Source organism: Cydia fagiglandana, chromosome 7 (assembly GCF_963556715.1).
Source record: "Cydia fagiglandana chromosome 7, ilCydFagi1.1, whole genome shotgun sequence".
NCBI classification, from domain to species: domain Eukaryota; kingdom Metazoa; phylum Arthropoda; class Insecta; order Lepidoptera; family Tortricidae; genus Cydia; species Cydia fagiglandana.
Window position 1 is genome coordinate 2,894,181 of NC_085938.1, and position 12,971 is coordinate 2,907,151.

Genomic DNA, 12,971 nt, shown 5'->3' on the forward strand with positions numbered 1-12,971 from the left:
GTACTATCATATTAAGGGCTTAATAAAATTTAGTAGGTTCTGCTTCACCACATAGGAGCATCCAAATAAAATATTAATATTGGAAGAGTTCCCTCGATTTCCGCAGGATCCCAATAAAAAAAAACACAAATATGAAGAGTGTGAGTTACAAATTAAAAGCAAAGATAACAAATCGGCCATCTTGGATTTTTTCTATTCCTTCACCCGTCTTCGTGGTATCATTTGCAGAGATATCTAGTCGGGGTGTCTGGCGACCTACGAGAGTGCGCATTTTTTGCGCAAACACTTAGCCTCACTGTACAGAGGGGGAACGCGGCCAGTGTCCTGGGAACAATGCCTCAGGCTCATTTAGGTTTAGACTTATAAACATTTATCAAGCAAATATGTGTAAAAAATTGTTTAAGATCCCAACTAATTTAAAACCTGTTCTTAGTCTGTCAAAAACATAATATTCACACATATTTTCTAGGTGATGTCGGCTTTGATATCCTACTCTAGCTGCTATTTCTGAATACTACTTTAAAGGTGGCCACTGACGAGCCTTCCAACAGTCCAAATAGCGTGGCTGCAATCCAAAATCGGTCCGCCAATGTCAAAAATGTACTTACAATGTTTAATATTGGGATGCCGTCCCTTTGGATCAATCCATTGTAAAGGCATCCATTTGGAAGGCTCGTCAGTGACCTGCTGACGCGCGCGCAAAAACTAAGTAAAGCAGGCCACTGACGACCGGACATTCACTGACCGATTTTGGATTGCAGCCACGCTATTTGGACTGTTGGAAGGCTCGTCAGTGGCCACCTTAAGCTTAATATACCCTAACTTTTAGCCATATCCTTAAACATTTTGCCACACAACAAAATAGCAGGATCTCTCACTCACCCAGTAACACGACTATAAAACAGAGTACTACCTTCATAAAAGTATAGAAATGGATCGTAAAATATGAAATGGCACTTTCCTTTGAAAGCTCATTTAGATGATAGTGATATTAGCTGGCGTAAAGCATAATTCGGAATATTTTACAGCTTTTAGCAACTTACATTGTCGATGTAATAATTTGAAGGTGACATTGTAAGTTAATACTAGATCTGGTCGTTAGGAAAGTTAGACCTTTAGCATATGAAATGATTTTAGCGTTAATCTACAGTCGGAGCAAGGTTATTTTGGGGTGATTTTTATTATATCGAACCTTTTTTTGTTAGATTTTGATAGGAGTTCGCTAGTTTGAAATCTCATTCTAAGTGGCAGAAATACGAAATCCAAAAAAAAGTGATATCTTCTTTTAATTCGAATTTCAATTGTTTTTTTTATCAATTTCGAATTTTAATTTCTCGAATAAAAGGAGTAAAATTGAGCTTCAAATTCTGTTTGGCCATATTATCCTAAACTAAATTTGTAACATTGTAGTTTTGTTCTGGTTCAGCAAAACAGTAAATATCAAATTTTCAGATCCACTAGTGTATCCCACGTACAATCCATTATTTACGTGCAAGTTGTGTTCATTCATTGCTGAACTAATGGTTATTTTATCGGAGCGGAAATTTGGTTCCATTTAATATTAATAGCTGTTAATGTTGGCGGTTGTAATAACAAACTGATTTGTGACCCACCATATAACGTAACCCATCATAGAAAGTTTTCACAGTAATGCTTAGAAACAAATTAAAAGTCGAAAAATTCAGGCAAGGACGAGGCTTGAACTCGCGACTTTGGATCACTAGACCATCGCACTGTAGAATAAATGCCCTTACCGGGATTCGAACCCGGGACCATCGACTTCATAGGCAAGGTCCACTAGGCCAGAGCGGTCGTCAATCGTCGTCGATATTAATTATAGTACCTACCCAGCATTCTCTTCAATCAAATTATAATAAATAATAATAAATAAATATTGGGGACATCTTTACACAGATCAACCTAGCCCCAAACTAAGCAAAGCTTGTACTATGGGTACTAGGCGACGATATACATACTTATATACATAGAAAACACCCATGACTCAGGAACAAATATTAGTGTTCATCACACAAATAAATGCCCTTACTGGGATTCGAACCCAGGACCATCGGCTTCGCAGGCAGGGTCACTACCCACTAGGCCAGACCCGTCGTCTTTTCAATTATGAAAAGTGTTCTAATGAAAAGTTTAAATCTTAACAGAATCTGTTTGTCCACAGGTCGCTCCGAGCCCGGTATTGTCCCATCCATAGTCGGCTTCGCCAAAGACTCGGTCGCCCACGAATCAGACCGGCTGGCTCCTGGTGATCGAATCTGCAGTGTGAATGGCATCTCTACCGCTCGGCTTACCAATGAGGAGGTGCTTCGGCTACTCGATAATGTGGAAGAGCGAGCGTCGTTGGAGGTGGAATATTATATGCCTAACTATGGTAAGCGTTCTAAAAACGCCCTTGTATTTAATTGCATAGGTCTCAGTTTCTCATGTCAGATCAGGTCGTGCTTATTGAATCTATAGCGTGAGTAGGATCTCCTCTGCTTGGCTTACCAATGAGGAGGTGCTTCGAATACTCGATAATGTCGAGGAACGAGCGTCGTTGGATGTCTACTTATGATAAGTGTTCTAAAAATTCTCTTATTGCTTCTTCAGAAGGCTCAGTTTCGCATAAGACCAGCTTGGGTTCGGTAAATTTTCTTTAGGGTCAACGGTTACTCGATAATGTGAAGGAGCGAAAGTCGTTGGAGGTGGAGTACTATATTCCTAACTATAATAAGATGTGGTCCTACCAACATATTTGTGTTCAAGCCAAACATCTCTGCAAGTCTGTACAACTGATGTACAATGGACTAACCTCTGGTGATGGCTTTTCCATTGGAGTTTGAAAGTCACAGGGCAATTGCTGCCATAAAGGGTTATAAACTACCAGTTGGTATCAGTTAATATCAGATTTAGCGTGGAATATATAAGTCATAAATTTATCATATTCATGACTAAAAATGACCAGCAGCAGCACTGACCTTTCGTCAGTAAGGAATGTTTTCCGATGAAGTAAATTATTCTCGATGTTTCCTTGACAAAAACTAATAACAATTTTCTTCTTTGTTCACAGCATCGCAAAACTCGCTATACATCACGACAAAGCTAGCAGAGGTACCGATGGAGAAAATCAACGGCTCCCTCGGCATAACCATCCGAGGAGGTCTACCTGAGAACGCAGGGAGCACAGACCTGGTGCTGAACAGCAGGTCTTTGGACGCGCAGCCGCTGGTGGTGACGCACGTGAGACCGGGTGGTGCCGCGTATAATACGTCCAGGGTCAAACCCGGCGATCGGCTGCTTAAGGTCGACCATGTAAGTTTTCTTTTCAATATCAATCGAATCAAATCATTTATTTTTAGACAAGTAAAGCCCACAGATACATACCTTACAAACTAACATAAACCTTAAACCTTAAATACTTCAAGAAGCAAGAAGGGAAACTTGCTACAAGTATAATAATGTCCCATTTTGACATTTTTGACTAAACTTTGATTAAAGTTTCATTCGCTACTCCTTTATGCAAAACGTTTATTGTTTGAAGTATCTGTGTGCCTTTTAACAATGTGTTCTTCGACGAATGTCATGTTTTGTGCAAAACATGACTTCCTAATGGGCCTTTGCAATATCATTTTCTCAAAATGTCTCCCGTAAAATGTGATTGTGCAAGTATAGTTAGGTATTTAATGTCGCACTTAAAAACAAAGTGACTGACAGACGGTGTCTCAGCCAACTAACCCACAGGAGAGTCTAAAGTGCTCTAATGAATCAAATATACGGAGAATTCCTTAGGGATTGATGCCATCTAAGACCGGATACCAAACCAATATTCCAATTCGCCTTAGGCGATATCTATGACGCAATTCCACTAAGCGGTGTTACAGTTGCAATACAAATGAATTAATACTCAAATACCTAGGATGAATTTAATAGGAGACCTAAGAGTCCTATGTCAGCGCATTTCAAAACTAAAAAGTATATTAGTAATAGGAATAGGAAAGGTTAATTGTTCGGCTATAGAAATCAACTTAGAGAAAACTTGCTAAATAAGTATAGGCTACAAATTTTTAGGTAGGTCTGAAAAGATAATTTAAGTAAGCACCGTTTTACGTTACTTTAGATCGGGGGAAGATTGCGGCTCTTTTAACCTCCTAAAAATTGATACGAGTAATACTAAAAAAATTAAACCAATGAAATTAACATTTGACTTTCTTTGAGATACATATTTAACACTGTCTGATTTCTAATGCGGGTACTTTATTTTTCAAACGTTTGCCGAACATAACAATGCCATGTTATTTTAATAACTATGCAAATAAAACAATTTAAACAATCACAAAGCAATATATAACTAAACAATCTTAAGCCATTCTTAATATTCGTACATCGACCTAATACTATAATTCATAAAAAATTTAATAAACATATTTTAGATGTAGTTGAAATATTAATCGAAGTAGCTTGTATTTCATTTACCTTAGCATCACATTTACAATTACCAAACATAATTGCTAAAGCCAAACTTATGAATCATGAATTTCAATTATTTTGCAACAGTAATTATACAACTAAATTGAATTTCCAACCGTAAATTACTTGATAATTTTAGATAATTATTGAATTGGTACGTTATTATGTTATAATTGTACGAGAGATTGAATTTTGCAATTTGGTAGCTTTTAGCCTAGCTTATACAGTGTGTCAATTCAATACGGGCGAATATTTAAACGGTGGTTAGCATAAGACGTATATTGACTATTGAGATTGATTTTGCTTAGAAATACAATACAATACAATCCGAGCTCATTCCACAGCCGGAGCGTCCGCGGGAGAAATTCCTCTTAAACCGCGCGACCATACAGTACCGGTCAAAAGTTTAAGTTCACTCTGCGAAATAAGGTTATCATATTTAATTATGTTCAAATATAGAATATGTTTTGAATTTCAAACGTTTAATTGTTTCCACGACTACCAAATAACAATAAAAATACCTCTTGGAGGAATCGTTTTATGTTATTCGGAAAATTTAATCCATTTAATATTTTTGTTCCGTATTTCCTATGAGATTTCGTGAAGTTAGAAATCATTTAAAATGGGTCGCAAAGCCGATTTTAGTGTCGAAACTCGTGCTGTTATTGTAACTCTGTCAAATGAGGGCTACACGACGCGGAAAATCGCTGAAAAAATGAAGGTTTCTCAAACCGCTGTCGTGAGTACTTTGAAACGAAAACAAAAAACCGGTCTTAATTGCAGTCGATCTCGATCAGGTAGGCCAAAAGTCACGTCTAAAAGCGAAGACCAATTTATTTGCGTGCAGAGCAAACGCCAACGTACTCTAACTGCTCCAGAAATTTGCGAAGAACTCAACGCCACCCGAGAACAGCGAGTATCGGTTTCGACAGTGCAACGGCGTCTGCGAAACTGTGGTCTAAAAGGTCGTATTGCTGCCAAAAAACCCTTGTTACGTAGTCAGAATAAAGTTAAGAGGTTGAAATGGGCCCAGAAACACAAAAACTGGACGTCTGAACAGTGGTCTAAAGTTTTATTTTCTGACGAATCGAAGTTTGAAATTTTTGGAGGGAGACGTCGTCAATATGTTCGACGACAAGTAGGCGAACGAATGATAAAGCAATGCGTGATGCCAACAGTGAAGCACGGTGGAGGATCAGTTATGGTCTGGGGATGCTTTGCGGGTGATAAAGTTGGTGATCTCGTGAGAGTCAATGGCATAATGGATAAGAAAATGTATCATAACATTTTGCAACGTCACGCTTTTCCATCTGGAAAACGGATTGTAGGCAGAGGTTTTGTTTTCCAACAAGACAACGATCCCAAGCATACGTCGAAGTTGTGCAAAAACTACATTTCATCCAAAGAGAACCAAAAAGAATTAAAATATATGGATTGGCCTCCTCAATCGCCCGACCTCAATCCGATTGAGTTGTTATGGGATGAATTGGACAGGAGTGTGAGAAAAATGCGGCCAACTAATAAAGAACAGCTTTGGGAATACCTATACATTTGTTGGAATAAAATTTCGACATCAACACTGCAAAAACTAATTACGCGAATGCCGAAAGTGTGTATGGCAGCATTGAAAGCAAAAGGCGGATATTTTGAAGAGTCTAAAGTTGGCAAAAACTGATCTTTTTTATTTAATTGTGGTTTTAAATTAGAGAATTTACCTTTAATTTATTATGTAATAAAAGATTATTAAATACTTTTATTAGTACATTGTGTTATAGCTTCATTTAACCGAATTTACAGAGTGAACTTAAACTTTTGACCGGTACTGTATATGTGACGTTATCTATGAAAAGGGACCTTATTGTCGATGGCACTTACGCCCTTATTAACGATGATCTGATATAAATACAATTTGCCGCGCGACGCTGTGAGGCGCAAGCGCCATTGACAATAAGGTCCCTTTTCATAGATAATGCCCCATATAGGCTCTAGGGTGTGATACTTTTTCTATCGAGCCAACTTTATCCTTTCACGGTTTTGCTTAGAGACTCCCCTTGCAAATATGTGTAGTCTAGTTACTAAGTGATTATTTCATGGCGTTGGCCTTTGATTAAAACTAAAAAAAAATCAATACATATAAAATCTGCGACTTTGCGTTAGCCCCTTACATCAAACATCAACATTTATTCAGCAAATAGGCCACAAGGGCACTTTTACACGTCAACATTGAATTTACATAAAAGCAAAAATAATAACATCAACAACATTATACCATTGCTAAATGATTGGCGATCACACCACCGACAAGAGCAAAGCTAAGTTAAGTTATGATACTTATGATGATGATGTGACCATCGCCCCCACTGAAAGTTCGTAAACCTTATTATAAAAGGCATAAGGTCCACCAATGGACAGTTTAGAGTGTTACTGTCTGTAAATAATAACGTACATACTAAATTTATGCATTTTGTCCACAGATCTCCCTCACCAACAAGACTCTCTCAGAGGTCCACCAGATCCTACAGAACTGCCCTCAAATGACCAGCCTGACCATAGAATACGACGTTTCCATCATGGAATCCGTGAAGCTGGCTACGGGGCCTCTTCTAATAGAGATAGAGAGGCCGTGCAATGAAGATTTGGGCCTGTTCCTGGCCAACCATAGGTACTCTGACGACGTTTACAGTTCAGGATCCGACACGTACCAGAGGGTAGGCAGCTGCAATGCCGTCTATATTGACAGCATATTGCCGGCCAGTATAAGTGATAGGTAAGTTTATGTTTTTCTATATATCGTTAATGAATGATACTGACACTAATAAATGCAGGTAGGCTGTATCACAGTCACAGCCGCAATGGTTTACATAAAATTTATAGAGGACAGCCATTGGGAAGGCCGAAGGCTCCGAGTAGGACCGACGGGTTACAACCCTCTCGTTTTGTTTTGTTATTTAATTAGGTACTTTTAGAGGCTAAACCTAGTAGGCGACTACTTTTAAGCCATATTGATAACATACCTTTCGTATAGAAATAGAAAGTTTCATAATAATAGTAGGTTAAACGTAGTTTAACGAGTTTTTTTATAACTTATTATTATTAAAGCACCTTAATTAAATTTTTGCTATGATGCAAGAAGAGTAATCGTTGAATATTACGTTCTCGCGTAAAATTTTATGACCCGACTCGCTTAAGCGCCTTCCGCTTTGTAATTCTTACAAAATTAAATTGCAAAAAAGAATATTTTCAAATCCTTTGGTTTGCATGACTTAGTGGGGAGTTTTAAGAAAATAGTGTACCCAATTAGTGTGAGTTGTTAAATTAATTAATTTTTTTTCTACTTTTTGTTAATCAGAACACAAAACGAATATGCCCTTAAATGGATTGTCCTTTTATTTGTATAACATCATTATCCACTCCAAACAGAGATCGATATACCTAACTAATGATAACAATCCCATTTCACAAATTCGGCTTATTGATAGATTTCCTGTAACATCTCATTAGAGGACCAATTGATCGTCTCAATCAGATTAATTGTGATTATTGCCGTGGGGCAACTATTCGGCATACAGAATGGTTGCTAATCGATTAAAATCTACTAATGACTAGACCACGCTAGTACCCATAACTCAAGCTTTATTGAGTTTACTGTGAGATTAGGTCGATTTGTGTAAATCTTAAAAAATATTATTATTTTATAATTTGGCCCCATTATATTTTTGCTCCTCTGCCATCCTGTATACTTCCGATCACGGTTTAACAAGCTATATCGGCTTGAAGGAAAGCTTCTTTGCAAGAGCTATTAATCAAGACCCGAATCCTTTTATAACAAACTTTCTCCATTGCTTCCGGACATTCTTACAAATCTTTTTAATGTAATATTGAGTTGCTTTACACTTTAAGTTCTTTTTAGCACTTGTTGAAGTTGATTAATTTAAATGTTCTTATAATGTTTTTCATTCACTAAATTATACTCTGGTATTGATTTGTAATGATGAAGGACCTACGAAAAATCACGTGACGAGTGGCGTTTTCTAACAACGATTGTCACCTTGGCTAAGCCCCCAGTTCAACTTAGACTCAAGAATCAATCTTACCAACCGTTCTATTTTAACAAGCTTTTATTTATCTTGCCCTGTTAGTATGTAAATTTGTTAGTTGGTTAGTTAGTGTGGGTCAAATCTTGAAAGCTAGATTTTACCCACTTCCCGATTTCCGATTGAGCTGACAATGCAATGTTATGGTACCATCAAGCTGATCTGATGATGGAGACACATTGTGACCATAGGAACTCGGTGATGAAACATCGCAACCTAATTGCTTGGGGTTTTAGAGTTGTCTCGATGAGTAACTATTACATAGTTGCATGTGGTAAGAAAAGTACTTCTTCTTCTTCTTCGTTACACTCTTGACAGAGTGGTCGTGGCCATTATGTAGACTTTTGAGCGACTTGTTTAACGACATGTCACCATTCCTCCCGTAGAGCTGCTTTCCGTGAGCATTCGCTTACTGTGGCCGACACAGAAAAGTACAGTCAGCGAGAAAAGCTTGTACCAAAAATGAAATAGGTATTTGCCAAAAACTTATTTCCCGTATTTTCCAGATGTGGTGCCCTCCATCCTGGCGACCAGATCCTCGCCTTCGACGACCACGTCATCGATGGCAACAACTACACGGCTGAGGAGGTCATGTGTTACCTTGAGAACTGCGAGCATGGTGTCACGAGGCTACATGTGGCTCCTAGGCATATAGCTCTTGGCGGGTACACTAGAGGTGAGTACCTGATACTGATACTAGGGGTAACTCCAGCCAGCAGATCCTGCAGCAAGGACTAGGAAGAGAAGACTATAGGGGGTAGGCGGAGTTGAGGCAAATAGCCCTGTAAGCTCGCATGACTCTGCTGATTCAACCTAAGCGGCATCGAGTCAGTGGAGGTGTCAGCGTCACCTCACACCGGCTAAGCCTCAAACGCTAAATCACAGTACGCGGGCAAACCAGCTTATTACGTAACAACCCCTGCCACCCCTCCGTAGGCGCCCGCAGCCTGCCCGAGACACCGGAGCACCCAGTATATGGGACTGGAGTGTAGGGTTTGCTGTCAAGATAGTAGGAGAGACGGGAAATTTTTAGCTGACCGAATTCAAAGCATCATGAAGTCAGCATATAGCCTAAGCAAATTAGAAAAATCTGCGGAAATAATTCGTGTAGTTTTGAAAATTGGTACAGGTATACCTTGTGGTGTCCAGATAAACATACTAAAAGTCCTCGAGGGTAGGGGGTGTGCTGGGGGTGTAGAGGGGGGTTGAAGATACTTTTTTTCATATTTTTGCTCATATCTCGAATATCTGTACGAATAGCATTATAATTACTTGAGACAAAAGTTTTAAAATAAAATTTACTACAAATTTGGTTATGTTTATTTTTACTCTGCGATCAATACTTTAGGGGCTACAGGCTGTTAAAGTTAAATAAGTAATAAAAAATAGACGGTTTAAGAAAACGTCGTTTTTTTGTAATTGTTCATCACAAATAAAAAAATTTGCTTAGAGTAAGCAATCTAAGCAACCTGCTGATAAAATATAAAAAAATAGGCCATATGCATGTCGGGCCATGCTCAGTGTAGGGTTCCGTAGTTACCCGTCTGTCAAAATAGACTATTTGCCATAACTCAAAAACAGCTGTACCGATTAGGTTCGCTATATTTTTCCTTGAAAGTATTTACTAAGTTACGTTTTCACGATTTTTTTCATATTTTTTGGACCCATGGTTCAAAAGTTAGTGGAACTAAGGGGTAAATCACAACTTTTTTTCTTTCAGATCGATTATTTCCGAAAATATTAAGTTGATCAAAAAATAGTTCGTGAAGACCCGTTTTCGTTTTAAAAGACCTATCCAACGACACCCCACACTATAGGATGGAAGCGAAAAAAAATTTCATCCCCACTTTAATGTAGGGCAACCACCATAAAAAAATTTTTTTCTAGTTTTCATGTTTAAATTTGACAAGAATATATAAATCAGTTACGCTGACAAAGTTGTAAAATATAAAATTAGAAAAAATATTTTTTTAGGGTGCACAGTGTTTCGTCTAGAACAAGCTAGGTGGACAAAATTATTTTTTTGTGTTTTTGGGTAGTATTATGGTTAGTATTGCTTAATTAAATATAATTTACTAAAAATTTTAAAATACCATGAAAAAAAGTAAAAAAATTAAAATAAAATATATATTTAAATTAATTATATTTTTTTTTTCAAATAAATTATTAACACAATAATAAACAAAATTTTACAGTTCATTAGATACATTATTTTCATAGTATTTACTTTAAAATATACAAAAAAATAAAAATTTAATATAGAAAATTAATTAAAACTTAACTTATTATTAATAATTAATCTGTTAATTATTAATAACTTATAATCTGTTCTAACTCATGTATTAAATCAGAATAATAATTGTTTTCCTTGTTTTGCGTAAGTTTTTTAAAGTTCTTCTGAAGGATATAACACGCTTGTACCTTTTGCATTGGGCAAATAATGATATGATGAATATTTATGATAATCAGCCTTCATTGACCACATTCTAGTCTGCTTGTAAGTTTGTATTTGTCGATTTTGACTCAATATAATATGCTAATGCCTCATTAACACTTAGCTGCCTAGAATTCATTGAAGTACCTACTGCTGTCGTAAGAACAAGACTACGTTGGCTTATGTGGACTTTCTCTAATATTTTTTAACATTTTTGCCGTGTTCTATTTGCTGCCGATCACGAATCAATCGGGATTTCGGCAGCAGTTAAAAAATAGGTACGTAATTGTACCAGATCTTTAACTCAGCGTTTTTTCCGTTTTAAAAGGGGAACTTTTGAAGTTTAATTTGGGTCTTCCTGCAGGATTAACATTTTCAGACGACGTTGATGCACTTGGTCTAGTTATGTACACTCGTAATTCTATATTTTGGCCATCCATACCACTTTTAAACTTTTTCACAAATTGCTTCTTTGAATCTTGACGCACTATTCCACTTGGTATTCAGTTTTGATGAATAACTGGTTAAAATATTTTTTAACCGTCTCTCAGACTCTTCTTTGAAATCTCGTAACTCATATTTTACCAATATAAACTGATAAAGGTGGAAATTTTCGTCGTTTTTCCCCTTATTTGTCCATTCTTCAAAAACCCCTTCCTTAAAATAGAGAAAACGTGTACTGCAAAAAAAATGAAAAAAAAATGTTCTGCAAATTTCTGCAAAATGAAATATACACCATCATAAAATATAATTATGCAAGTAAATAATATCAAAAATCTAGACCGGTGTCAAGCGGTGTCAAGTATTTGCCAGTCTATCAAAGTTCTAAAATGAAGAAAATCTCACCACGTTTTTAAGTGCATATTTATTGCTCTATACGAGCATTATTACAACTGATATGAACATGTTTTTATGAAAAATATAAAGTGCTTACCTTCAGTTATAAGATCTATTACCAAACCTTTTCATAAAATAACGTTTTACTTGTAAGAGATGTCGTTGAACGCATCACAAAATTGCAACTGATTAAATTGTGCAATTGCACTTACCTCATTAGCTGACTTCTGCACGCTATGGCTCATAAAATTAGAAAGTTAGACATAATCTATTAATGGGTTTGGGGGTTTCAACATGTTGTTTATCATATCTAATGACTCATTAGAGATAATTTTATAACGACTTTTGTCCACCTAGCTTGTTCTAGACGAAACACTGTGGGGTGGCTGCCGTACAGTCACCTGCAATAATATGTTACTCTTCGAAGGCCGCAAAAATATGTGACACGCTCTTATGGCTCTACAAATAAGTTTGTATGAGATATTTTTGCGGCCTTCGTTTAGTAACATATTATTGCAGGTGACTGTACATTAAAAAGGGGATGAAATTTTTTTTCGCTTCCATCCTATAGTGTTGGGTGTCGTTGGATAGGTCTTTTAAAATGAATACGGGTCTTCGAGAACCATTTTTTGATCTGCTTAATATTTTCGGAAATAATCGATCTGAAAGAAAAAAAGTTGTGTTTTCCACTTTAGTTCCCCTAACATTTGAACCATGGGTCCAAAAAATATGAAAAAAATCGTGAAAGTAAAGCTTAGTAAAGACTTTCAGAGAAAAATATAGCGAACCTAATCGATTAAGCAAATACAAATACAAATACAAATACAAATGGTTTATTCGCAGTAATATGGTTACATAGTATGGTGGTCTTAAGTAGGTACAAAATTGTTCTACATATTACGCCTTTTCTGGCGTGCGAATATCAAATGAAGAACTTAAAATTAAAGGACTAAATCTTTTTGACTAAAGCAGTTTTTGAGTTTTTGCAAATAGTCTATTTTGACGGGCGGGTAACTACGGAACCCTACACTGAGCATGACCCGACATGCTCTTGGCCGGTTTTTTTATATTTTATCAGCAGGTCATTTAGCTTGCTTATTCTCAATTAAAATTTTTATTTATGATGAACAATTATGAAAATA

The 12,971-nt window shown here is 36.7% G+C and overlaps 1 protein-coding gene across 1 annotated transcript in view; it reads left to right on the forward strand.

The window, feature by feature from the left end:
• The window catches only part of LOC134666166 (glutamate receptor-interacting protein 1), a 48,994-nt gene that overhangs the window by 23,272 nt on the left and 12,751 nt on the right, over positions 1-12,971 (forward strand). The window contains exons 2-5 of the mRNA XM_063523320.1: positions 2,180-2,389; positions 3,068-3,309; positions 6,939-7,231; positions 9,065-9,234. Coding sequence (XP_063379390.1) covers positions 2,180-2,389; positions 3,068-3,309; positions 6,939-7,231; positions 9,065-9,234 — 915 coding nt within the window. The remainder of the gene's footprint in view (positions 1-2,179; positions 2,390-3,067; positions 3,310-6,938; positions 7,232-9,064; positions 9,235-12,971) is intronic.